This window comes from Orcinus orca, chromosome 5, assembly GCF_937001465.1.
Source record: "Orcinus orca chromosome 5, mOrcOrc1.1, whole genome shotgun sequence".
In the NCBI taxonomy this organism is placed as follows: Eukaryota; Metazoa; Chordata; class Mammalia; order Artiodactyla; family Delphinidae; genus Orcinus; species Orcinus orca.
The window spans coordinates 141,039,864-141,066,703 of record NC_064563.1 but is presented as its reverse complement, the minus strand read 5'-3'; the positions used below and the strand labels follow the sequence as shown (position 1 = coordinate 141,066,703).

Sequence of the window (26,840 nt, the reverse complement as noted above, 5' to 3'; positions counted from 1 at the left end):
ACACTCTCCTCCCTCCTTAAGATCCCCCACCTCGCCAACACCCAAACGTTTACTGGGAATTAACAAAATAAGGTTATTAAAAAGAGTAAAAACAGTAAAACTAAAATGTAAAAGACCTCCTCCTCCTTTTAGGAGATAAAAGAATATGAGAATCCTTCAATGCACAGAAGCATTCTCACATCCTATTACTTCCTATAATTTCTTATATTAAGTAACCGCTTCTTTCCTGGAAAACACAAGATCCAAATAGTACAACTTCCATAAATTTAAATCATATTTTAAAAGGTATCAGCATTTTGTTTATTAATTTAAGGAGAATTCCCCTTTATTAAATACTTACTTCACATTTAACTTGACCACCACTGCTGAAGATGATAATCTTTGAAATGATTCCTTCACAGTCAGGAGTAAGACAAATTCCTTGCAGAAAATCCTATTTGATTAGAAAAAAAAAAGTGCTCCATCTCAGCATAAATCTATACACGTATTCCATTTTAACCATCAGGAACAGTCAAAATGTGATCTAAAACCTCCTTCAGGGACGCGCCGTAAAGTGCCTGCTCGTTGCCATCTGACTTCCAGAGCCCCCAGCTGTAGGGGTGACCACGGGACTTGCTCTGTTTGCGTAAGGTGAGCTGACATGATGTACGCTACGTCCATACAAAAGCTTTAAGAAACACTGAATGGACTGGCCATTGCTCTTTTCCCTCCGCCATAAGAACGTGTTCCAGTCACTCCTCAGCCTCAATCAGAAACAAAGAACACAGCCACACAGACTGGAGCTGCCACAGCCCAACCCTGGACAATGAATGCAAAACTTCAGGACAAGTGACGCAAGCAAAGAACGAGGCTTTCTTACTGTAAGTCCTAAGGTATTTGAGTTACTTCAATACATCCTAGTGAAAGCGAATTTACAGAGGGTATTTCAACCCATGGAATGGTAAGACCACTGAGGGCGAGGGCACAGCTAGAGAAGCTCAATTAAGGACAAAGACATAGCAGAAGTGACTCAATGGCGACAGCTATTTGGTCACATCATTACACCTCTAGTTAACAACATGAAAATGTGTAAAATGTGAGAATTTATTTCTACTAAACTTCATAATTTCATTGCTAACGTTCACCTAGCACAACCACCTTATTTTTTTTCCTCAGTAAGGACAGGGGTTTACCTGAGGCTTAGCAGCGTAGAAAAAGGTTTTCTTTTTTTAAGTCCATAGCTTATATGGATCAGAAACAAATTCTATCAATGCAAACAAGATTATTAAACTGTGACTGCTCTCAAAGTATATCTGGCTAATGGAATTAACATCATTATCTTGTTAATTAAGAGAAAACCCCAATTAGATGTGGCAGTACAAAATTTAAGTTGATTTCTCAGTACAAATTATCTCATCAAATTTTTTTAGAAAATATAAAGTTTGAAGCCCCAATTCTACATCATAACATTAAAATCAGACATTTAACCTTTTTTTTTTAAAAATTTTTTGTGGTACGCGGGCCTCTCACTGTTGCAGCCTCTCCTGTTGCGGAGCACAGGCTCCGGATGCGCAGGCTCAGCGGCCATGGCTCACGGGCCCAGCCACTTGGCGGCATGTGGGATCTTCCGGACCGGGGCACGAACCCGTGTCCCCTGCATCGGCAGGTGGACTCTCAACCACTGCGCCACCAGGGAAGCCCTAAACTTTTATTTTTGATCATAATATTTCCAATGTAAAAGGGGTTCAACAATTTATTAAAAGCCTCTATGGTTACTGCCCTTTACACTTGCATAAAATAAAAACAAAAACTGGGCTTCCCTGGTGGCGCAGTGCTTAAGAATCCGCCTGCCAATGCAGGGGACATGGGTTTGAGCCCTGGTCTGGGAAGATCCCATACGCTGCAGAGCAACTAAGCCCGTGCGCCACAACTACTGAGCCTGCGCTCTAGAGCCCAAGAGCCACAACTACTGAAGCCCGCACACCTAGAGCCTGTGCTCCGCAACGAGAGAAGCCACTGCAATGAGAAGCCCGTGCACCGCAACGAAGAGTAGCCTCCACTCGCCGCAACTAGAGAAAAGCCCGCGTGCAGCAACGAAGACCTGATGCAGCCAAAAATAAAATAAATACGTTATAAAACAAAAACTGATTTTCTAACTTTATCATTAAATTTTTAATTTAATATTTTCTAATTATGTCTCATGCACAGGGAGGAATTCATATCCTCTTAAGACTTTTCCTAAAGATTCTTAGGGGAAAAAAATCAACATACAATAAGCATACTGAAAAATCCAGACAATCTTGTTAGCCTTACCTTGTCAATTTTATCATTAAAGGTGGTTGTTTTTAACTTCTTCCAACAGTTCATATGGAATTCTATTTTACAGTACTGGCAACAGCTGATTCGTATAAAACCCTAGGGTTTAAAACAATTTTTAACTCACTTTTGAAAGATGTCTACACACACATTCTCTCTCTCTCTCACTCACAACACATATTAAGATAGAGAGCTGTCTGCACTTACCTGGCAGACATAACTAGATGTCACATTTCCTCCTGGGGGAGTGTAAGACTTCCGTACCCCAGACTGCCTACTGCTGGAAACACTGAGCTTAACTGACATATTCATTTCCACAATTTACAGCTGCGTTATCCTTTACAGTATCAAATATTTTATAAACTTTATTTCATCTGACTTACTAACCAGGGACAGCAAGCAGCTTCTATCTTCTTGAATAAGCTAAAGCCCAGGGTCTTACTCACTCGATTCATTGCCAGACTTGGTCTCAGACTTAGGTCTCTAGGAGTTAATTCAATGATCAGAATGGCCTTCAGATTCTTGGACTCAAATTTTTTACAAGAAATTGGAATTGCAACAAATCAGGGGTACTAACCTCCCTTTGTTCCCTGGGCTCCTAAAAATAGGCTAGAAAGGGGAAATGGAATCAGCTAACCTGCCTTCTCAGGTCGCCGTCCCTGCCCTCGGTGTTTATTTCAGTGGCTCTGGGCCCCCATGTGAGACGATGTAGACTTAAGTCCAGGGGATGGGGAGGACAAGAGGACATAAAACTGCTGACAAGTCACAGTACCCAAGTGTCTCCAATTACAGAATTTGTTCTGAATCCATTTTAAGGCACAATTCAGCAGGTTAATGACCTAGTACACACTCATTAGTACCTTAAAGTCTGGATCAGTTATGTATATCTGGATTTTGGAATATCCACGGCACTTCTGATAGCAACAAATGGCATCCGGCACTGGAGGGAACCTGCATTCTTCAATAAATTTCTCTAACAGCATCTAAAACAAAAATAAACAAAAATGATACGACTACAACACTGATTCAACAATAAAATGTTTGTGATTTCAATAACCTTTTGCCATCAAAATATTTTCAGCACAGAAAGGACCAAATGCCTTTTAGCCAAGAACTACATACAACTTTTAAAGTTTTTCCTTCTAGAGAGAGGCTGATACAGAGACATGCCAAGAGACAAAGATGGGGAAAAAAGGGCTAATCAACAAAATTTCAGACTCTGAATCAAAATCTTATCCTGTGTTATAATCATCAGGCCTCATTTTACACTACATACCTTTTAGAAATCTCCTTCAAGCATTCACAGGGAGTCAAATGAGGCAGAATAACCCTTAGGGCTCTACTGTTCTCCTTCCCGATGTCATTTCACCTAGGACCCCACCACTGTCATCCATCTACCTCCCTGAACCCCTGCCCCCTGTGCCTGTTCATCACCTGGAGAATTACACCACTGCCACCGAAGCCCCCAAGACTCATGCCACGCTTCCAGTGCTGGCTGTCCGTTATCAGTAGTTCCTGTGCCTCCACTCCAATCCAGTATAAAGAGAGGAAAATCCAACAATCCCTACGTTTAGTTTTATTTTTTATACCAGCTTTGTTGAGATATAATTCATATACCATACAATTTACACATTTAAAGTGTATAGTTCAGTGGTTTTTTTAGTATATTCGGAGTTGTATAACCATCACGATAACCTAAAATTAGAACATTTCACCATGCAACAAGAAACCCCATACCCATTAGCAATCCCTCCCCAACCTTCCTCAACCCCCTAGCCCACTCATCTACTACCTGTCTTCACATATAGATTTTCCTATTCTGGAGATTTCAGATAAACAGAATCATACAGTATGTGGCCTTTCATGTCTGGTTTCTGTCACTGATATTCAATTATGTGGATATACCACATTTTATTTAACCATTCATCAGTTGACGGACACTTTGAGCTGTTTCCACTTTTTGACTATTGTGAATAATACTGCTATGAACATTCATGTACAAGTTTTTGCGAGAACATGTTTTCCTGTCTCTGTACATACCTAGGAGTGAAACTGCTAGGTCATATGGTAACTCTATCTTTAACCTATGAGGAACTGCCAGACTGTTTTCCAAAGCAGCTTCATCATTTTACACTTTACAGCAATGTATGGATGTTCTGATTTCTCCAGATCCTTGCTAACACTTGTTATTGTCTGCCTTCTTGATTACAGCCACCCTAGTGAGTATGAAGTAGTATCTCATTTTAATTTGCATTTCTCTGATGGCTAACTGTTGAACACATTTTACATGCTTATTGTCTATTTATACAACTTGCTAGCAGAAACACCTACCCAGATCTTTTGGCTACTTCTAATTAGACTGTCTTTTTATTACTGAGTTGTAAGAGTTGATTCCTGTGCTTTTAAAAGCTTCAGCCAAAAGCAAGTTCTGAGTAAATACCAGGGTTCATCACAAGTAAAGGCCTATCCTAGTCAATTCACACACTTTAGTCTTTCTAGAACTGGCAAAGAATCCTACGCTTCTGGATATGAGACTAAATTTATATTTTCAGAGTCTTCAAGTACCATTAATAACCATGATGAAAAAACAACGCTATACCTTTCTCTAAGTACAACCAGTACGCCATGCTGCTTAACAGTGCACATTCTGGTCAGGATGCCTGGATTCAAGTCCCAGCTCCACCATTTCCTAGCTGTTTAACCTTGAGCTCAACACTTAACCTCTCTAAATGTAATCTTCCTCATCTGTAAAATGCGAATAATCATAGTGCTCATCACATAGGGTTGCTGTAAGGGTTAAAGGTAATGATAAATGGAAGGTGTATGACTGGCACACAGGAAACATTCAATAAACGTTGGTGATTCTCACCAGTCTTTCAAGGGGAAACGCACATGGAGGAGCGGAGGACAGAGTACTCCTACCTGTCTTCTGCTACCTGAGTCAGAGCGCAGAAGCACAGATGAGCTTTTATGGTTAGTAAGATGCTCTCTAGAGAAATAAACGGTTACCTTTATTTTCCCTGGCTGAGTCTCTTCAATAACCACATTACTTGTGGGCCAAGTTAACACTCCAGGAAGACGACAGATCAAGGTTCTTGCTTTCTCGAAATGATTAAGAGCTTCTAGAAATCTAAAGTCATAATTATGAAGAAGGTATTAAAGATGTGACATGAATTTTCATTCCCCACAACAAGGCACAGAGATTTCAAGCTTACTAGGTAAGAGTACATTTGACAAATCACTACACAGAAATATTCAATGTAACCCATATGTTCTTTAAAAAACCAAGACATTATCACTGTTTGCTACAAAGATAATATAAATTAAACACTAATCTACCTGGACACTGGCTTTATTATGGTAGGTGCACACCAGTCCTTTTAAAGTTGTAATTTTTTTTTAAGTTTTCAACAAGTGAAACAGAAAACTGAATAAATTATGGTTGTTCCATTTTTATTTCATTTACTAATCTAATTAAAGTAGATTCTTGTAGAGCAACAGCAAAGCTCCACTTCAACTAATTAATCATAAATAGGGAAATTCTTTTCACTTGACTCATTTAGAACATCTATAGTAAAACCGATTTGCTGAAAAATTTTTAAAGAAATCGTATATTCTGGACATCTTCAATTATAAAGCAGTGAATCATTTTAACAGAACAAATGTGTATGTAAACTATTTTAACTATAAATATGAAATCTTTCATTTCCAATTATGGTTTAAATATTAATCTCAATAGAGTCCCACAGTCCGTTCAACAAAAGAATACTAGAATACTGGATCATAAGGTTATCCCAGTCTTTATTCTTCTCTTCAGACTAGAAAATAGAGGGTTCTCTGCTTTCTCCAATCTTGAAATGATTTCCCAATTGAAGAAGTCATTTTTGCCTTTGGGTACAGAAAACTTCACCTGCAGAAAAGCTAGACCAGCATCCACCATAAGACAGTTATAAACAGCAGGACTTTCAACCAGACACTGCACATTGCAACAGCAAATAACCAGCTTACTGGACACTGAACCACAAACCATATTATTGTGAAATTAAAAGTTAAATGGGTTTCCACAACATTGTAAATCAACTATACTTGAATAAAATAAATTTTAAAAAAATTTAAATGCCTTTCAAAATGGCAAACACGTCTTCATTTACTACAACCTCCTACACATTTATGTTACATTCCCAGATCTTGTGATATCCGCATGCGGTCACTGCATTAAACAGGTATGTCCCAAACAACTTATGCTAAGCTGGAATTAATTTCATTTATTACCATAGAAGTGACTGCTAAATCCTCACTACCCCTGATCCTTAAAAGAGTTGACCTGGTCAGACAGTAGCTTCAGGAAGTAAAAGAACTTTCTTTAATCTTTAAAGATCTTTAAAGAAGGTTCTAGGCACCCCCTGAGATTGGGTTCCCAAGAATACCAATGGTCTGATAAAACTTCCTCTAAACAGTCAGATGAAAATTTAAGGATAATTAAAAGTTATGAATGATATTCAATCAGTCAACAATTATTTCTTTATAAAAGTAATCTAACATACCTACCACTATATTGGCTGTAATTCAACTATAGGTTCAGAGGAGAGATTTTTGTTTCTAACTCATAATGTCCTTGAACATATATAAATTTCGTATTAGCGACTTCCCTAGTGGCGCAGTAGTTAAGAACCCGCCTGCCAATGCAGGGGACACAGGTTTGAGCCCTGGTCCCGGAGGATCCCACATGCCGCGGAGCAACTAAGCCCATGCACCACAACTACTGAGCCTGCGCTCTGAAAAGCCCACACAGCACAACGAAGAGTAGCACCTGCTCCCCACAACTAGAGAAAGCCCACACGCAGCAATGAAGACCCAACACAGCCAATAAATAATAATTTAAAAAAAAATCCTCATATAAGTTTTTTGGGGGAAATGGGTATTTAACCAAAATATTATATAATCACACTTGTAAAGCATTAATTTATACCAATTCAGTCGCCACTTATAAATGACATATACTAAAAGATAAAACATAAAATCCTTTGTGTCAAATTACTCTATTATTTTTTTTAATTTATTTTTTATTTATTTATTTTTGGGTCAACGTTGCTGCACATGGGCTTTCTCTAGTTGCGGCGAGCGGGGGCTACTCTTCGTTGCAGCGCACGGGCTTCTCATTGCGGTGGCTTCTCTTGTTGCAGAGCATGGGCTCTAGGTGCACAGGCTTCAGTAGTTGTTGCACACGGGCTTATAGTTGCTCCACGGCATGTGGGATCTTCCTGGACCAGGGATCCCCTGCATTGGCAGGCCGATTCTTAACCACTGTGCCACCAGGGAAGTCCAAGTTACTCTATTATTGATTTTCCTATTACATTCAAAATTAGAAAGCACTGGGAACTGAAGTGATTTGACCTTACTTTAATAATTAATATCCAAATGCCAGTCCTTAAAGTAAACACAATTATCATAGTGTGCCACAGAGAAGATACCAAAATAACTCCAGAAAAAGGATCATCATCACATTAGATTTGAAATGAGTAACCAGCCTAGAGCATAAAGTAGTGTGGCTTCTACTAACCTGTTTTTTTTCAAGTACACTTTTCCAATTCCACAGTAAGCCAAGCAATCAAGTCCCTCATTGGGGTAGTGTTCAATCATCCTCTTAAACTGGTTTTCAGCCTCAGATAACTCCTTCAATAGCAATGAGAACAGTGATCACTTACACAGAAAGAGAAATACTGGAACCGATTTTACCTGAAAGTTGATTCCTTTTGTGTAATATTAAAAACAACCGTATATCCTAAAATTTCTATGGCAAAATTATACATTCTGTACTTCATTTTCTTAATAATTACATAAATTTTGACCATATGGATACTCAAGAGACACAACCAAAATGATCCAGCTCCAGAATGAAAAGTTGGCACTGAAGTCAGACAACCAACCAGATGAGCATTTCCTAACACACAGAGGTCACCGCGTGTGCTGGCTAACCCTAAAAGGTGTGAATGCAGGGTAAAAGGGACTGATTTGGATGCAAACACGCCATAACATACATCCTAGTAAGTGCTGCCCCCTTGGGATCACAGGAATTCCAATGATGTTGCCACAATGTTTTGTGACATAAGACAAATGCTCTGCCTTAAAAACAGCTCTTTAGTAAACTTTACAGAGCTTAGAGTACATTCTTTTGAATACTCTCAACAGTGGAAGCCTCTGGGCTTTGAATGAATATTGTTTTGGAAAAAATCCAAAAGACACTTAGCTCAAAGCAATACTGGCCACTCCACTGTGGGTGAAAAAGGAAATGTCACTACAAAATGGAGTTAATAAGAAGCTTTGAGGCCAGCTCCGAAGGAGGCATGCCAAAAATGTTTCAGCAAGGACTGTTCTGGAGTGAATATAACTTCCTTCTGGGGACACTCTGAATGATGAAATTCTCTTAAATGTCCAAGTTCTATCGTACCTATTTAGTTTTTTTTTTAATCAAAAGTAAATCAAAGTAAATAAAAAATGTAATAAACTATTTCGTCAGTTCCGGTAAGGCAAAACATGGTAAGAAGCTTATTGTTACTCTGCCAAGAATAGAAGAATGGAGATCATACAGTCCCGTCTCCAACAATCTACTAGAAAACAGAGTTAGAGATTCCCTAACGAAAGACATTTATCTGTCTCATCAAGAACAAGAAAGGGGGGCTTCCCCGGTGGCGCAGTGGTTGAGAGTCCACCTGCCGATGCAGGGGACACGGGTTTGTGCCACGGTCCGGGAAGATCCCACATGTCGCAGAGCGGCTGGGCCCATGAGCCATGGCTGCTGAGCCTGCACGTCCAGAGCCTGTGCTCCGCAACGGGAGAGGCCACAACAGTGAGAGGCCCGCGTACCACAAGAAACAAAAAATTTAAAAAAAAAGAACAAGAAAGGGGCTTCCCTGGTGGTCAGTGGTTAAGAATCCGCCTGCCAACACAGGGGACACGGGTTTGAACCCTGGTCCGGGAAGATCCCACATGCCACAGAGCAACTAAGCCCGTACACCACAACTACTGAGCCTGTGCTCTAGAGACAGTGAGCCACAACTACTGAGCCCACGTGCCACAACTACTGAAGCCCGTGCGCCTAGAGCCCATGCTCCGCAACAAAAGAAGCCACGACAATGAGAATCCCGCGCACCGCAACGAAGAGTAGCCCCTGCTCACCACAACTAGAGAAAGCCTGCGCACGGCAACGAAGACCCAATACAGCCAAAAATAAAAACAAATAAATTTTAAAAAATGACCAACAGCATGTCACAAGGAAAATGAACCTCACTCTCTGTAGACCACTCAGACAGTGGAACATAAAACAACCTGATCCTTATTAGGGAGCAATTAGGGTTAAGCCTCATCTAGCCTAGGAAGCTTGGGGCCCAAGTTGGTAGAAAGGATATATTATTCCTGAGGTAATTCTAGAGCCATTTCAACCTTTATCAAAAACGCGAAGCCATGGAAAGCAAAGTATAATGCTGAGCAGTGCAGGTAAGTAAGCTTTCCAGGAGAGCACTGAAAGACCATGAGTAACGGAAACCATGTGTGCTGACACCCATACACTGATTGCATGTGGTTATGGGAAGCCTGAACTCTAGAAGATAAAACACCCAGGTACTTACTATCCAGAACTAAGAGCTATTAACATTAGCATTCTTTTTATGATTTAAAAAATAAAAAGGCATGACACAAAGTTGAACTCTCCTTTTTTAACCTTCCAAGTCCCATTCCTTTCTTCTATCACTAAATGCAACCATTATATTAAATTTGATGTAGGGCTAGTCCATGTTTTTTTTTACTTTTTCAAGATTCACAGATAGCCATAAACAATATATACTATTGCCCTGTAAGTTTTCCACTTTGCACATAAGTGGTATCACGATGTTACTACATTCTCCAACTTGCCTTTTTACCTCAACATGTTTCCGAAATTTATCATGATATACCAGGTCCTTTACTTTTTATACAAATAAAAGGTAGATTCCCACTGGTGGTCTGGCATAACTTTTTTCTAACGGAAACACAAACTAAATTTTCTTTTCAAAAAGAATCACAAACTAAATTAAATTTAGTTATTTCAGAAAAAATTATCAAGAAAGTACGCAGGCAGTGCTCATTAAACTACTGTGATAATCATTTAATGATATACATAAGTCAAATCATTATGCTGTACACCTTAAACTTATACTGTCCATTGTATCTCAATAAAACTGGAAAAGCAAAAAAAAAGTACCCAGAAGGAAATACGCCAAAGTGGAAAAACTATTTTAACATACCTTCTAAAATTAATGACATATTTTAATTGTTTATTATCTCTGTTACAAATCTTACCTCAGGTTGTCCTATTCCAAGGAGTGAAATGGCAAGTCCATAGACTACTAAGACGTAGTTAATCATGGCCAGGTTCAGTTGCTGTCAATAAAAATGCTCCAGTTAAACATCTGAACATAATTCTGCCCAATTTGCATCATACTAACTTGTTAGCCGCAACAGTAAGAGTATAAAAATATCTTACTAATCACTGTGGGACAAAGACCAAACAAAATTAGAAAATATATTTTGCAAAGATATGCAGTTATCTTGCTATCAAGTATCTAAAACACAGAATCACTGTCTCAGAGTTCCTTGAAGGCATGGTTCATAACAGAATAACTGATGTCATATTCTTTTGCATATTAATGGGATGAGTAACAGACTAAGGTATTTGCTCTCTTAAAACCTTGCATATTTACCCAGCTAATACTTTCTTTGTGGATGGAAAGATGTGACTAGAGTGAGTCCAAATTCTTGACTTAGTGCTCTAATAAGATAAAAAGCCAAGAGTTCTAATGAACACCAGCTATAGTGCAAGGAGAGAGTCTAAACCTGGCTTCTATACCGACGGCAACCATAAAGGCTGAATCAGAGCATTATCTGCTTCTCACAACCTGGAGTAAATTCACCTGATCTCAGCAAGACGATACATTAGTACAATGAAGTCGAAGTGTTGGTTCCCTTCTACATTCATCTGAAACGCATTAGCACTGGTAAACAAGTTACCAGGAGGCAATCTCACCTTTATTTTTTGAGGATCTAAACCATTGAGCAACTCTGTGAAGGCCTGGGCAGCACTGCGGCAGCGCTGCTCCAACAAAGCCGTGTAACCATCCTGGATTAAGCTTCTCAGCATTTTCATTATATTAGCAAAATCCTGCAAAAAAGAAATTCTTTTTCAGTAAACCAGAGCTACACATGCTTAGTCTAAAACTTAAGATGCCAACGGTCATCATTGGGCAGTTATACTTTATAACTGATCATAAAATATGTAAATACCCAAAGCTACCCTGTATGGATTATACTCCTTTCTCAGCACAGCACCATTAAAGTGGAAATTAAAAGGTACTGCTTCCCCATCTTGATCCCAACACTTCTAGTGCTGCCCATGACAAAGAAGGGGGGTTCACTTTACACTACATGGTGCTAAGCTATACTCACTTTTCCAGGCTAACCAGACAGTATTTGGACATTTTAACAGCTCAAATGGAGAACATCAGCCATCATTTAAATAAGTAAATTGTTTGGCTGAGACTTGAACAATTAGACAAATAAGAACAAGCAATCAATTTCCTGGTCACTACCAGAGTTTAACAACTGCCCTCATGCCCTGGAACAAACCTAAATTCTCAGCAAGAAATGGTTATTTCAATCTGTAGCTCTACTCCTGCCTAACGTGTACTTGAATATAACTAGATAATATTATCGGGAGAGATATTACTAGGTTAAATGCAAAGAGAAGAGAATAAGGAAAACAGCTGCTATAATGTACCCTGAAATAAAGCGAGAAAAAAACTTTACAATTTGAATATACATGAGCACATACATTATAATTTGCATTCAGATTTTAGTTACATGGCAATAGCTATAGGCCACAAAACTTCCATAAAGACTGGAGAGGCAAGCCTGGAGGCTAAGCTAGATCTCCCCACACCTTGCCATACAAGTGTACACCGTTCAAGGGAGCAGAAAATGCAAATATTTGCGTGACATGCCTCACTGTTCCTCATGATAAGGATCCAAAAGGAGACCCCACTGCACAAAACACAGAGGGAAAAGCAGTCTGGTCACACATAAACAAAAGCTGCCTAGTGCTTTTCGTCCAATGAATCAAAGTTTAGGAGAACTTTCCCCCCAGAAAACACATGGAAAAGAGCAGCTCTCAAGTAAACTTGGTATTTGCTATACAGTATTTAAAAAGTTCAACGATCGCCATATTAATGTTAAGATAAGAATTTTAACAGTTATAGAAGACGATGTGCTATCCCCACACACACTAGTTTATTATTTATTATTCAGCCTTGGATGTACTGATCCCATTCTAATCTCTTTCATTCTAGAAAACAAATCTATTTGCCTCATGTTTCCACTGGAAATTATTTCTCTCAAAACAGTACTGAAAGCTGCATGAGAGCGGGCTGAATGGCAATGCCACTCTTCAGCGTATGCAGGGGCCTAAAGTAAAGTGTGTTAAATGAACAAATCAAGGCTCAAAAATAACCATCATTTTTATTTAAATACTCTTTTGTCTTTACAGGCTGTCGTTACAATTTAAGTCCATCACAGTTTTTAGAATCAGTAAAATCAATATAAAATGACAATTTTAAAATCACCAACTGTTAGAAATACTAAAAATGCTTTTATGCAACTAATTAGAAAGCTGTTGAAACCAATTAGGAAACTGATTAAAAATGCTTAACATGCTTCATTCCAATAGTCCTTAATAAGCTATCTGTCATACATACCTAACATAGTTAACAGAAGTTTAAAATGACCCAGATATTAAAATGAGTGTTGTGTTTCATGTTAATATACATTTGGGGGGGGGGTAAAATCCAACATTTTATTTTAGAAGAAATAGAACTGTATTTACATAAAGCACTGAAGTGTCAAAGCAGACTCACATGAACCACATTTAACCAAAAGAAACAATCTTTCACTGACAATACATAGTCTACAGGTATTCAATGACTGGAAGAGTGATTAGCCATGGTTCTATAAATTCTGGATTCTGTACAGGTTTCTATTTCTTCTTGAGTCAGTTTTTATAAGCTGGATTGTTCTAGGAATTTGTTCATTTCATCTACATACATTTTCAAATTTCCTGGTATAATGTTGGTCATAATAGTATTTTGATATAGTATTTGTAATACTGAAGCGTCTGCAGTAATGTATCCTTTTTCACTCTTTTTTTAAAAATATTTATTTATTTGGCGGCGCTGGGTCTTAGTTGCGGCGTGTGGGATCTAGTTCCCTGACCAGGGACTGAACCCGGGCCCCCTGCATTGGGAGCCCAGAGCCTTAGTGACTGGCCCACCAGGGAAGTCTCCTTTTTCATTCTTGAAATTGTTTTATTGTGTCTTCTTTTCTTCCTTTCTTAATCAGTTTCCATACTGATACGTAAATTTTATTTATATTGTTAAAGAATCAACTTTTAGCTTTGTGGATTCTTCTTTACAAGTTGTTCCATTTTCATTATTTTCTTTTTTTTCAGAATTTTATTATATTTTTTTATATAGCAGGTTCTAATTAGTTATCCATTTTATACATATTAGCGTATATATGTCAATCCCAATCTCCCAATTCATCACACCACCCCCATCCCCACCACTTTCCCCACTTGGTGTACATACGTTTGTTCTCTACATCTGTGTCTCAATTTCTGCCCTGCAAACTGGTTCATCTGTATCATTTTTCTAGGTTCCACAAATATGCATTAATATACGATATTTGTTTTTCTCTTTCTGACTTACTTCACTCTGTATGACAATCTGTAGATCCATCCACCTCTCTACAAATGACCCAATTTCCTTCCTTTTCATGGCTGAGTAATATTGCATTGTATATATGTACGACATCTTCTTTATTCACCCAACTGACGACGGACATTTAGGTTGCTTCCATGTCCTGGCTATTGTAAATAGTGCTGCAATGAACATTGGGGTGCATGTGTCTTTTTGAATTATGGTTTTCTCAGGGTATATATATGCCCAGTAGTAGGACGGCTGGGTCATACGGTAATTCTATTTTTAGTTTTTTAAGGAACCTCCATACTGTTTCTCCATAGTGGCTGTACCAATTTACATTCCCACCAACGGTGCAAGAGGGTTCCCTTTTCTCCACACCCTCTCCAGCATTTGCTGTTTGTAGATTTTCTGATGATGCCCATTCTAACTGGTGTGAGGTGATACCTCATTGTAGTTTTGACTTGCATTTCTCTAAAAATTAGTGATGTTGAGCAGCTTTTCATGTGCTTCTTGGCCATCTATATACGTCTTCTCTGGAGAAATGTCGATTCAGGTCTTCTGCTCATTTTTGGATTGGGTTGTTTGTTTTTTTAAAATGGAGCTGCATGAGCCATTTATATATTTTGGAGATTACTCCTTTGTCCACTGATTCGTTTGTAAATGTTTTCTCCCATTCTGAGGGATGTCTTTTCGTCTTGTTTGTACTTTGCTTTGCTGTGCAAAAACTTTTAGGTTTCATTAAGTCCCATTTGTTTATTTTTTTTTTCTTTCCAATACTCTAGGAGGTGGATCAAAAAAGATCTTGCTGTGATTTATGTCATAGAGTGTTCTTCCTATGTTTTCCTCTAAGAGTTTTATAGTATCCGGTCTTACATGTAGGTCTCTAATCCATTTTTAGTTTATTTTTGTGTATGGTGTAAGGGACTGTTCTAATTTCATTCTTTTACAGGTAGCTGGCCAGTTCTCCCAGCACCACTTATTGAAGAGACTGTCTTTTCTGCACTGTATATCCTTGCCTCTTTTGTCATACATTAGTTAACCATAGGTGCATGGGTTTATCTCTGGGCTTTCTATCTTGTTCCATTGATCTACATTTCTGGTTTTGTGCCAGTACGATATTGTCTTGATTACTGTAACTTTGTAGTTTGGTCTAAAGTCAGGAAGACTGGTTCCTCCAGCTCCGATTTTTTCGCTCAAGACTGCTTTGGCTATTCGGGGCCTTTTGTGTCTCCATACAAATTTTAAGATTTTTTGTTCTAGTTCTGTAAAAAATGCCATTGGTAATTTGATAGGGATTGCATTGAATCTGCGGATTGCTTTGGGTACTGTAGTCATTTTCACAATACTGATTCTTCCAGTCCAAGAACATGGTATATCTCTCCATCTGTTTGTATCATATTTATTTCATCAGCGTCTTATAGTTTTCTGCATACAGGTCTTCTGTCTCCCCAGGTAGGTTTATTCCTAGGTATTTTATTCTTTTTGTTGCACTGGTAAATGGGAGTCTTTCCTTAATTTCTCTTTCAGATTGTTCATCATTAGTGTATAGGAATGCAAGAGATTTCTGTGCATTAATTTTGTATCCTGCAACTTTACCAAATTCATTGATTAGCTCTAGTAGTTTTCTGGTGGCATCTTTAGGATTCTCTATTTATAGTATCATGCCATCTGCAAACAGTGACAGTTTTACTTCTTCTTTTCCAATTTGTATTCCTTTCATTTTTTTTCTTCTCTGATTGCCATGGCTAGGGCTTCCAAAACTATGTTGAATAACAGTGGCGAGAGTGGACATCCTTGTCTTGTTCCTATCTTAGAGGAAATGCTTTCAGTTTTTCACCATTGAGAATGGTGTTTGCTGTGGGTTTGTCATATATGGCCTTTATTATGTTGAGGTAGGTTCTCTCTATGCCCACTTTCGGGAGAGTTTTTATCATAAATGGGTGTTGAATTTTGTCAAAAGCTTTCTCTGTATCTATTGAGATGATCATATGGTTTTTCTCCTTCAGTTTGTTAACATGGTGTTTCACATTGATTGATTTGCATATACTGAAAAATCCTTGCATCTCTGGGATAAATCCTACTTGATCATGGTGTATGATCCTTTTAATGTGTTGTTGGATTCTGTTTGCTAGTATTTTGTTGAGGATTTTTGCATCTATATTCATCAATGCTCTTGGTCTGTAATTTTCTTTTTTTGTAGTATCTTTGTCTGGTTTTCATATCAGGGAGATGGTGGCCTCAGAATGAGTATGGGAGTGTGCCTTCCTCTGCAATTTTTTGGAAGAGTTTGAGAAGGGTGGGTGTTAGCTGTTCTCTAAATGTTTGATAGAATTCACCTGTGAAGCCATCTGGTCCTGGACTTTTGTTTGTTGAAAGATTTTTAATCACAGTTTCAATTTCATTACTTGTGATTGGTCTGTCCATATTTTCTATTTCTTCCTGGTTCAGTCTTGGAAGGTGATGCTTTTCTAAATATGGGTCCATTTCTTCCAGGTTGTCCGTTTTATTGGCATGAAGTTGCTTGTAGTAGTCTCTTAGAATGCTTTGCATTTCTGCGGTGTCTGTTGTAACTTCTCCTTTTTCATTTCTAATTTTAATGATTTGAGTCCTCTCCCTCTTTTTCTTGATGAGTCTGGCTAACGGTTTATCAATTTTGTTTATCTCCTCAAAGAACCATCTTTTAGTTTTATTGATCTTTGCTACTGTTTTCTTTGTTTCCATTTGATTTATTTCTGCTCTGATCTTTTTTTTTAACATCTTTATTGGAGTATAATTGCTTTACAATGGTGTGTTAGTTTCTGCTAACAAAGTGAATCAGTTATACATACACGTATGTTCCCATAGCTCTTCCCTCTTGCGTCTCCCTCCCTCCCATCCTCCCTATCCCACCCCTCTAGGTGGTCAAAAACCACCAAGCTTCTCTCCCTGTGCAATGTGGCTGCTTCCTATTTTACGTTTGGTACTGTATATATGTTCATGCCACTCTCTCACTTTGTCACAGCTTACCCTTCCCCCTCCCCGTATCCTCAAGTTCATTCTCTAGTAGGTCTGTGTCTTTATTCCCGTCTTACCCCTAGGTTCTTCATGACCTTTTTTTTTCTTTTCTTAGATTCCATATATATGTGTTAGCATATGGTATTTGTTTTTCTCTTTCTGACGAACTTCACTCTGTATGACAGACTCTAGGTCCATCCACCTCACTAAAAGTAACTCAACTTCCTTTCTTTTTATGGCTGAGTAAGATCCGATTGTATATATGTGCCACATCTTCTTTATCCATTCATCAGTTAATGGACACTTTGGCTGCTTCCATGTCCTGGCTATTGTAAATAGAGCTGCAATGAACATTGGGGTGCATATGTCTTTCTGAATTATGGTTTTCTCAGGGTATATGCCCAGTAGTGGGATTGCTGGGTCGTATGGTAGTTCTATTTTTAGTTTTTTAAGGAACCTCCATACTGTTCTCCATAGTGGCTGTATCAATTTGCATTCCCACCAACAGTGCAAGAGTGTTCCCTTTTCTCCACACCCTCTCCAGCATTTATTGTTTCTAGAATTTTTGATGATGGCCATTCTGACCGGTATGAGATGATATCTCATTGCAGTTTTGATTTGCATTTCTCTAATGATTAATGATGTTGAGCATTCTTTTATGTGTTTGCTAGCAATCTGTGTATCTTCTTTGGAGAAATGTCTATTTAGCTCTTCTGCCCATTTTTGGATTGGGTTGTTTGTTTTTTGTTATTGAGCTGCATGAGTTGGTGGTAAATTTTGGAGATTAATCCTTTGTCAGTTACTTCATTTGCAAATATCTTCTCCCATTATGAGGCTTGTCTTTTGGTTTTGTTTATGGTTTCCTTTGCTGTGCAAAAGCTTTTAACTTTCATTAGGTCCCATTTGTTTATTTTTATTTCCATGTCTCCTGGAGGTGCGTCAGAAAGGATCTTGCTGTGATTTATGTCATAGAGTGTTCTGCCTATGTTTTCCTCTAAGAGTTTTATAGTGTCTGGCCTTACATTTAGGTCTTTAATCCATTTTGAGTTTATTTTTGTGTATGGTGTTAGGGAGTGTTCTAATTTCATTCTTTTACATGTAGCTGTCCAGTTCTCCCAGCACCACTTATTGAAGAGGCTGTCTTTTCTATATTCTTGCCTCCTTTATCAAAGATAAGGTGACCATATGTGCGTGGGTTTATCTCTGGGTTTTCTGTCCTGTTCCATTGATCTATATTTCTGTTTTTGTGCCAGTACCATATTGTCTTGATTGCTGTAGCTTTGTAGTATAGTCTGAAGTCAGGGAGCCTGATTCCTCCAGCTCCATTATTCATTCTCAAGATTGCTTTGGCTATTCAGGGTCTTTTGTGTTTCCATACAAATTGTGAAATTTTTTGTTCTAGTTCTGTGAAAAATGCCAGTGGTAGTTTGATAGGGATTGCATTGAATCTGTAGATTGCTTTGGGTAGTAGAGTCACTTTCACAATGTCGATTCTTCCAATCCAAGAACATGGTGTATCTCTCCATCTATTTGTATCATCTTTAATTTCTTTCATCAGTGTCTTATAATTTTCTGCATACAGGTCTTTTGTCTCCTTAGGTAGGTTTATTCCTAGATATTTTATTCTTTTTGTTGCAATGGTAAATGAGAGTGTTTTCTTAATTTCACTTTCAGATTTTTCATTATTACTGTATAGGAATGCCAGAGATTTCTGTGCATTAATTTTGTATCCTGCTACTTTACCAAATTCATTGTTTAGCTCTAGTAGTTTTCTGGTACCATCTTTAGGATTCTCTATGTATAGTATCATGTCATCTGCAAACAGTGACAGCTCTACTTCTTCTTTTCCAGTTTAGATTCCTTTTATTTCTTTTTCTTCTCTGACTGCTGTGGCTAAAACTTCCAAAACTATGTTGAATAATAGTGGTGAGAGTGGGCAACCTTGTCTTGTTCCTGATCTTAGTGGAAACGGTTTCAGTTTTTCACCATTGAGGACTATGTTGGCTGTGGGTTTGTCATATGTGGCCTTTATTATGTTGAGGAAAGTTCCCTCTATGCCTACTTTCTGGAGGGTTTTTATCATAAATGGGTGTTGAATTTTGTCAAAAGTTTCTCTGCAGCTATTGAGATGATCATATGGTTTTTCTCCTTCAATTTGTTAATATGGTGTATCACATAGATTGATTTGCATATACTGAAGAATCCTTGCATTCCTGGAATAAACCCAACTTGATCACGCTGTATGATCTTTTTAATGTGCTGTTGGATTCTGTTTCCTAGTATTCTGTTGAGGATTTTTGCATCTATGTTCATCAGTGATATTGGCCTGTAGTTTTCATTTTTTGTGACATCTTTGTCTGGTTTTGGTATCAGGGTGTTGGTGGCCTCATAGAATGAGTTTGGGAGTGTTCCTCCCTCTGCTATATTTTGGAAGAGTTTGAGAAGCATAGGTGTTAGCTCTTCTCTGAATGTTTGATAGAATTCACCTCTGGAGCCATCTGGTCCTGGGCTTTTGTTTGTTGGAAGATTTTTAATCACAGTTTCAATTTCAGTGCTTGTGATTGGTCTGTCCATATTTTCTATTTCTTCCTGGTTCAGGTTGTCCATTTCTTCCAGGTTGTCCATTTTATTGGCATATAGCTGTTTGTAGTAATCTCTCATGATCCTTTGTATTTCTGCAGTGTCAGTTGTTACTTCTTTTTCATTTCTAATTCTATTGATTTGAGTCTTCTCCCTTTTTTTCTTGATGAGTCTGGCTAATGGTTTATCAATTTTGTTTATCTTCTCAAAGAACCAGCTTTTAGTTTTACTGATCATTGCTACTGTTTCATTTCTTTTTCATTTATTTCTGATCTGATCTTTATGATTTCAATCCTTCTGCTAACTTTGGGGGTTTTATGTTCTTCTTTTTCTAATTGCTTTAGGTGCAAGGTTAGGTTGTTTATTTGAGATGTTTCCTGTTTCTTAAGGTAGAATTGTATTGCTATAAACTTGCCTCTTAGACCTGCTTTTGCTGCATCCCATAGGTTTTGGATCATCGTGTTTTCATTGTCATTTATCTCTAAGTATTTTTTGATTTCCTCTTTGATTTCTTCAGTGATCTCTTGGTTATTTAGTAACATAGTGTTTAGCCTCCATGTGTTTGTGTTTTTTACTTTTATTTTCCCTGTAACTGATTTCTAATCTCAGAGTGTTGTGGTCAGAAAAGATGCTTGATATGATTTCAGTTTCCTTAAATTTAATGAGGCTTGATTTGTGACCCAAGATCTATCCTGGAGAATGTTCCATGTGCACTTGAGAAGAAAGTATAATCTGCTGTTTTTGGATGGAATGTGCTATAAATATCAAGTCTCTCTGGTCTATTGTGTAATTTAAAGCTTGTGTTTCCTTACTAATCTTTTGTTTGGATGATCTGTCCATTGGTGTAAGTGAGGTGTTAAAGTCCCCCACTATTATTGTGTTACTGTCGATTTCCTCTTTTATAGCTGTTGGCAGTTGCCTCATGTATTGTGGTGTACCTATGTTGGGTGCATATATATTTATAATTGTTATATCTTCTTCTTGGATTGATCCTTTGATCATTATGTAGGGTCCTTCCTTGTCTCTTGTAACATTCTTTATTTTGAAGTCTATTTTATCTGATATGAGTATTGCTACTCCAGCTTTCTTTTGATTTCCATTTGCATGGAATATCTTTTTCCATCCCCTCACTTTCAGTCTGTATGTGTCCCTAGGTCTGAAGTGGGTCTCCTGTAGACAGCATATATATGGGTCTTCTTTTTGAATCTATTCAGCAAGCCTGTGTCTTTTGGTTGGAGCATTTAATCCATTCACGTTTAAGGTAATTCTCGATATGTATGTTCCTATTACCATTTTCTTAATTGTTTTGGGTTTGTTTTTGTAGGTCCTTTTCTTCTCTTGTGTTTCCCACTTAGAGAAGTTCCTTTAGCATTTGTTGTAGAGCTGGTGTGGTGGTGCTGAATTCTCTCAGCTTTTGCTTGTCTGGAAAGCTTTTGATTTCTCCATTGAATCAGAATGAGATCCTTGCCGGGTAGAGTAATCTTGGTTGTAGGTTCTTCCCTTTCATCACTTTAAATGTGTCATGCCACTCCCTTGTGACTTGTAGAATTTCTCCTGAGAAATCAGCTGTTAACCTTATGAGAGTTCCCTTGTATGATATTTGTCATTTTCCTCTTGCTGCTTTCAATAATTTTTCTTTGTCTTTAATTTTTGCCAGTTTGATTACTATGTATCTCGGTGTGTTTCTCCTTGGCTTTAACCTGTATGGGACTCTCTGCACTTCCTGGACTTGGGTGGCTATTTCCTTTCCCATGTTAGGAAAGTTTTCAACTATAATCTCTTCAAATATTTTCTTGGGTCCTTTCTCTCTTCTTCTTCTGGAACCCCTATAATGCGAATGTTGTTGCGCTTAATGTTGTCCCAGAGGTCTCTTAGGATGTCTTAATTTCTTCTCATTCTTTTTTCTTTATTCTGTTCCACAGCAGTGAATTACACCATTCTGTCTTCCAGGTCACTTATCTGTTCTTCTGCCTCAGTTATTCTGCTATTGATTCCTTCTAGTGTAGTTTTCATTTCAGTTATTGTATTGTTCATCTCTGTTTGTTTGTTCTTTAATTCTTCTTCTAAGTCTCTGTTAAACATTTCTTGCATCTTCTCGATCTTTGCCTCCATTCTTTTTCCGAGATTCTGGATCATCTTCACTATCATTATTCTGAATTCTTTTTCTGGAAGGTTGCCTGTCTCCACTTCATTTATTTATTTTTCTGGGGTTTTATCTTGTTTCTTCATCTGGTACGTAGCCCTCTGGCTTTTCATCTTGTCTGTCTTTCTGTGAATGTGGTTTTTCTTCCACAGGCTGCAGGATTGTAGTTCTTGCTTCTGCTGTCTGCCCTCTCTTGGATAAGGCTATCTAAGAGGCTTGTGCAAGCTTCCTGATGGAAGGGACTGGTGGTGGGTAGAGCTGAGTGTTGCTCTGGTGGGCAGAGCTCAGTAAAACTTTAATCCTCTTGTCTGCTGATGGGTGGGGCTGGGTTTCCTCCCCGTTGGTTGTTTGGCCTGAGGTGACACAACACTGGAGCCTACCCAGGCTCTTTGGTGGGGCTAATGACAGACTCTGGGAGGGCTCACGCCAAGGAGTACTTCCCAGAACTTCTGCTGCCAGTGTCCTTGTCCCCACGGTGAGCCACAGCCACCCCCCGCCTCTGCAGGAGACCCTCCAACACCAGCGGGTAGGTCTGGTTCATTCTCCTATGGGGTCACTGCTCCTTCCCCTGGGTCCCGATGTGCACACTACTTTGTGTGTGCCCTCCAAGAGTGGATCTCTGTTTCCCCCAGTCCTGTCGAAGTCCTGTAATCAAATCCCACTAGCCTTCAAAGTCTGATTCTCTAGGAATTCCTCCTCCCGTCGCCGGACCCCCAGGTTGGGAAGCTTGATGTGGGGCTCCAGGTGGTGGACTTCTGTGGTATTAGTGTTCTCCAGTCTGTGAGTCACCCACCCAGCAGTTACGGGATTTGATTTTATTGTGATGGCACCCTTCCTACCATCTCACTGTTGCTTCTCCTTTGTCTTTGGATGTGGGATATCTTTTTTGGTGAGTTCCAGTGTCTTCCCATCAATGATTGTTCAGCAGTTAGTTGTGATTCCTGTGTTCTCGCAAGAGGGAGAGAGAGCACGTCCTTCTACTCCGCTACCTTGAACGAATCTCCTTCACTATTTTCTACTTTGTAATTTCCTTCTACTTTCTTTGTGTTTTTTTTCCCCTGCTCTTGGAATGAATGCATCACTAATCTAAAAGTCTTTATTCCTTTAATACATACATTTAGCTTGATAAATTTCCTTCAAAGTAATATCAAAGTTGTACCCCTTGCATTTTTTTATTGAGAGGGAAGTACAGAGATTTCCATATACCCCTTTGCCCCTTACATGAATAGCTTCCCCCATCATCAAAATCACTCCTCAGAATGGTATATTGGGTTGGCAAAAAAGTTCCTTCAGGGGGCTTCCCTGGTGGCGCAGTGGTTGAGAGTCCGCCTGCCGAGGCAGGGGACACGTGTTTGTGCCCCGGTCTGGGAAGATCCCGCATGCTGCGGAGCGGCTGGGCCCGTGAGCCATGGCCACTGAGCCTGCGCATCCAGAGCCTGTGCACCGCAGCAGGAGACACAACAGTGAGAGGCCCACGTACCGCCAAAAAAAAAAAAAAGTTCCTTCGGTTTTTAAGTAAAAATAAAAGACATTTTTCATTTTCACCACAAATTTTATTAAACAACACATTCACCATTTTATTCCACTACCTTCTGCCATTTTTCAGGCAACTTCATAATTCCATCTTCCCAAAACTTTTTTTCTTTTTGAGCAAAGAACTGTTCCAGGTGCCTTTTACAGTCTTCCAGGGATTTGAAATTTTTTCCATTAAGAGAATTTTGTAAAGACCAAAGTAAATGGAAATCCAAAAGTGCAATATCTGGTGTATATGGCAGATGAATCAAAACTTCCCAGCCAAGCTAACAGTTTTTGCCTGGTCATCAAAGAAACATGCGGTCTTGCGTTATCTTGATGGAAGATTATGCATTTCCTGTTGACTAATTCTGGACACTTTTCATGGAGTGCTGCTTTCAGTTGGTCTAACTGGGAGCAGTACTTGTTGGAATTAATCGTTTGGTTTTCCAGAAGGAGCTCATAATAGAGGACTACCTTCCAATTCCACCATATGCACATCACCACCTTCTTGGGAGGAAGACCAGCCTTTGGTGTGGTTGGTGGTGGTTCATTTCGCTTGCCCCATGATCTCTTCCATTCCACATTACTGTATAGCATCCACTTTTCATTGCCAATCACAATTTGTTTTAAAAACAGAATGTTTTCATTACGTTTTAGTAGAAAATCGTATGCGGAAATATGGTCAAGAAGGTGTTTTTTGCTTAACTTATGTGGAATCCAAACATCAAAGAGATGAAAATAACCAAGCCGGTGCAAATGATTTTCAACGCTTGATCTGGATATTTTCAGTATGTCGACTATCTCCCATGTGGTATAACGCTGACTGTTCTCAATTAATGTCTCAATTTGATGGCTGTCAACTTCAACTGGTCTACCCGACCATGGAGCATCGCCCAACGAGAAACCTCCAGCATGAAACTTCGCAAACCACTTTTGACATGTTCAATCAGTCACAGCACCTTCGCCATACACTACACAAATCTTTTTTGCGTTTCAGTTGCGTTTTTACCTTTCTTGAAATAATAAAGTGTAATATGCTGAAAATATTGTTTTCTTCCATCTTCAATATTAAAATGATTACACAAAAATTCACCAATTTTGAAAAATGTTTTTTTAAATGCACACTGATATGACAGCTGTCACATACAATCAAAACTGTTTCGAATGGAGTTAAAGACAACTAAGTGCTACTAGAGCCATCTTACATAAAAAACCAAATGAGGGACTTCCCTGGTGTTGCAGTGGTTAAGAAGCCGCCTGTCAATGCAGGGGACCTGGGTTCGAGCCCTGGTCCAGGAAGATCCCACATGCCGCGAAACTAAGTCAATGCGCCACAACTACTGAGCCTGCGCTCTAGAGCCCGTGAGCCACAACTACTGAGCTCATGAGCCTCAACTACTGAAGCCTGCAAGCCAAGAGCCCATGCTCCCCAGCAATGAGAAGCCTGAGCACCACACCGCTGGCCGCAAATAGAGAAAGCCCACACGCAGCAACGAAGACCCAACGCAGCCAAAAAAATAAATTAATTTAAAAAAACGAACCTTTTGGCCAACCCAATATACATACATGGGGTGGGGTGCTTTTTTTTTTTATTTAACCAAGGATTAACCTACACTGACACATCATAATCACCCAAAGTCCATAGTTTACCCATGAACCCTATGGTTCACTCTTTGTGTTGTACGTTCCATAGGTTCGGACAAATGTATAATGACTGCATCTATCATTTATACTATCATACAGGGGATTTTCACAGCCCTAAAAATCCTCTGTGCTGTGCCTATTCATCTCTTCCCCCTTAATGTACATTTTTCATTACTTACCAAATACTACAGAGTTTTATATAGAAAGTTATATGATAAATCATTCAAAGGATAAAAAGTTTGCTCTTTAATGGTTCTATAGTAGATGTAATAAAACCGCAGGTGCTTAAACCTTTTAAAATGATTTAAACCTTCTTAAAATATTTAACTTAAAAGTTAACACTTTGGGAAGACTTGCTTCTTCCTTTTAAATCTATGGGAAACAAACAATTCTGTATTCAGTATTAACCATTAGTTAAATCTCTGGTTCACACACTTACCAAATTAAAACCTAAATTAGTGACGATCTGGTTTCTTAGCAATCATCTATTAAATTGTATGTTCATAACTAAAATTATTATAAAAAACTTTAGAGATGTACACAATTAGACTTAATTCATGTGAAAAATGTTATGTTCAAAGAGTTTGCTTTTCCATTAGAAAAGCCTTTGCCTTTACCTGGTGTGCAGCTCTGGAGGATTTAGAAAACTGTTTCTCCAAGATGTTTTTCAAATCTACTGGTAAACTCCCTTGTGAACCAGAACTAAAAGAGAAAAGCACTCTTTTGAATTATTTTAAAATAAAACAATCCCGCTTATTATATAAATAAAAAAATATTTACTGAAGATCATTTTAAACTTAGTAAATAGGGAGTCACAAGTTCCTAAATAGAAACATTACCAAGATGCCAATTCTCTCCAAATTAATTTCTAAATCCAATAAAAATCCCTATAAATTTACTGGGGAAAGGGGACCAGATGAACTGATTATTCAGATGTTATAAAAGAACAGCTTTAAAAAAAAACGAAAGAAAGAAATCGGTGGATTTACACTGATTACCTAAAGTTATTACAAATCTAAAGTCATGAGTAACAACAAAGTCATAAAACAAGAAATGTGCCCCAAAACACTGCAAAGATGATCCATCTCATACGAAAATCTGTTAATAAGATATAACCTTTTCAGAAAGTCTGACCCCCAATGCTGGTGAGGGTAAGGAAGATTCAGGTACTCCAGGTGGTGTTTTCTGACACCACATGTGAGGGTTTCTGACACCACATACCTGTCATTTTTCCACACCGATTCTCCAACACCAACTGAGTGTCCAACAATTCAATTCTGACACCAACTCTGGAGTTAAGAACTCAGGCCCCACAGGTTAAAGGCTCAGTCCCACAAGACTGCCCTCACTTCAGCCACAATGGGGTACCCAGGCTACCCATACTTCTGCCCTGCCGACTACAAATTCAGGGGTTCCCGTGACTACCCCTTGGGTTCAACTATTCCCTAGGACAACTCACAGAACTCAGGAAAGCGCTTTACTTACCATTACCAGTTTACTGTAAAGGATGTACGTCAGGAGCAGCTCAGTGGAAAAGATGCATGGGAAGGTGTAGGGGAAGGGGGTGCCTCAGAGCTTTCACACAGTCCCAGAGTGTACCATCTCCCCAGCATCTCGATGTATCCACCAACCAGAAGCTCCCTGGGCCCCTATGTTTAGAGGTTCTTACTGACGTTTCATTACACAGGCATCAAAGATTTAATTACTGGACTCTGGTGACTAAACTCCATTTCTTGCTCCCTTCTTCTCCCCAAAGATCAGGGGTGGGGCTGAAAAGTTCCAACCAACCACACACTTTATTTTTCTGGTGACCAGCCTCAATCCTGAAGGTAGGGACCCAACCTTGGGTCACTTTATTAGTATAAACTCAAGTAGAGAGGAAGGGG

At 38.8% G+C, this 26,840-nt stretch overlaps 1 protein-coding gene across 16 annotated transcripts in view; it reads right to left on the bottom strand.

Annotated features, from left to right (window-relative positions):
* TTC3 (tetratricopeptide repeat domain 3) overlaps positions 1-26,840 on the bottom strand; it is a 140,157-nt gene that overhangs the window by 64,369 nt on the left and 48,948 nt on the right. For 15 of the 16 annotated variants that reach the window (XM_033418274.2, XM_033418270.2, XM_033418284.2 and 12 more), the window contains 8 exons: positions 25,572-25,656; positions 11,354-11,488; positions 10,630-10,710; positions 7,856-7,968; positions 5,305-5,425; positions 3,156-3,278; positions 2,293-2,394; positions 341-433 (listed from right to left, as the gene is read on the bottom strand). In XM_033418274.2, coding sequence (XP_033274165.1) covers positions 341-433; positions 2,293-2,394; positions 3,156-3,278; positions 5,305-5,425; positions 7,856-7,968; positions 10,630-10,710; positions 11,354-11,488; positions 25,572-25,656 — 853 coding nt within the window. Of the gene's footprint in view, positions 1-340; positions 434-2,292; positions 2,395-3,155; positions 3,279-5,304; positions 5,426-7,855; positions 7,969-10,629; positions 10,711-11,353; positions 11,489-25,571; positions 25,657-26,840 lie in introns of those variants that run through there. The other variant, XM_049710606.1, reaches the window with a different exon arrangement.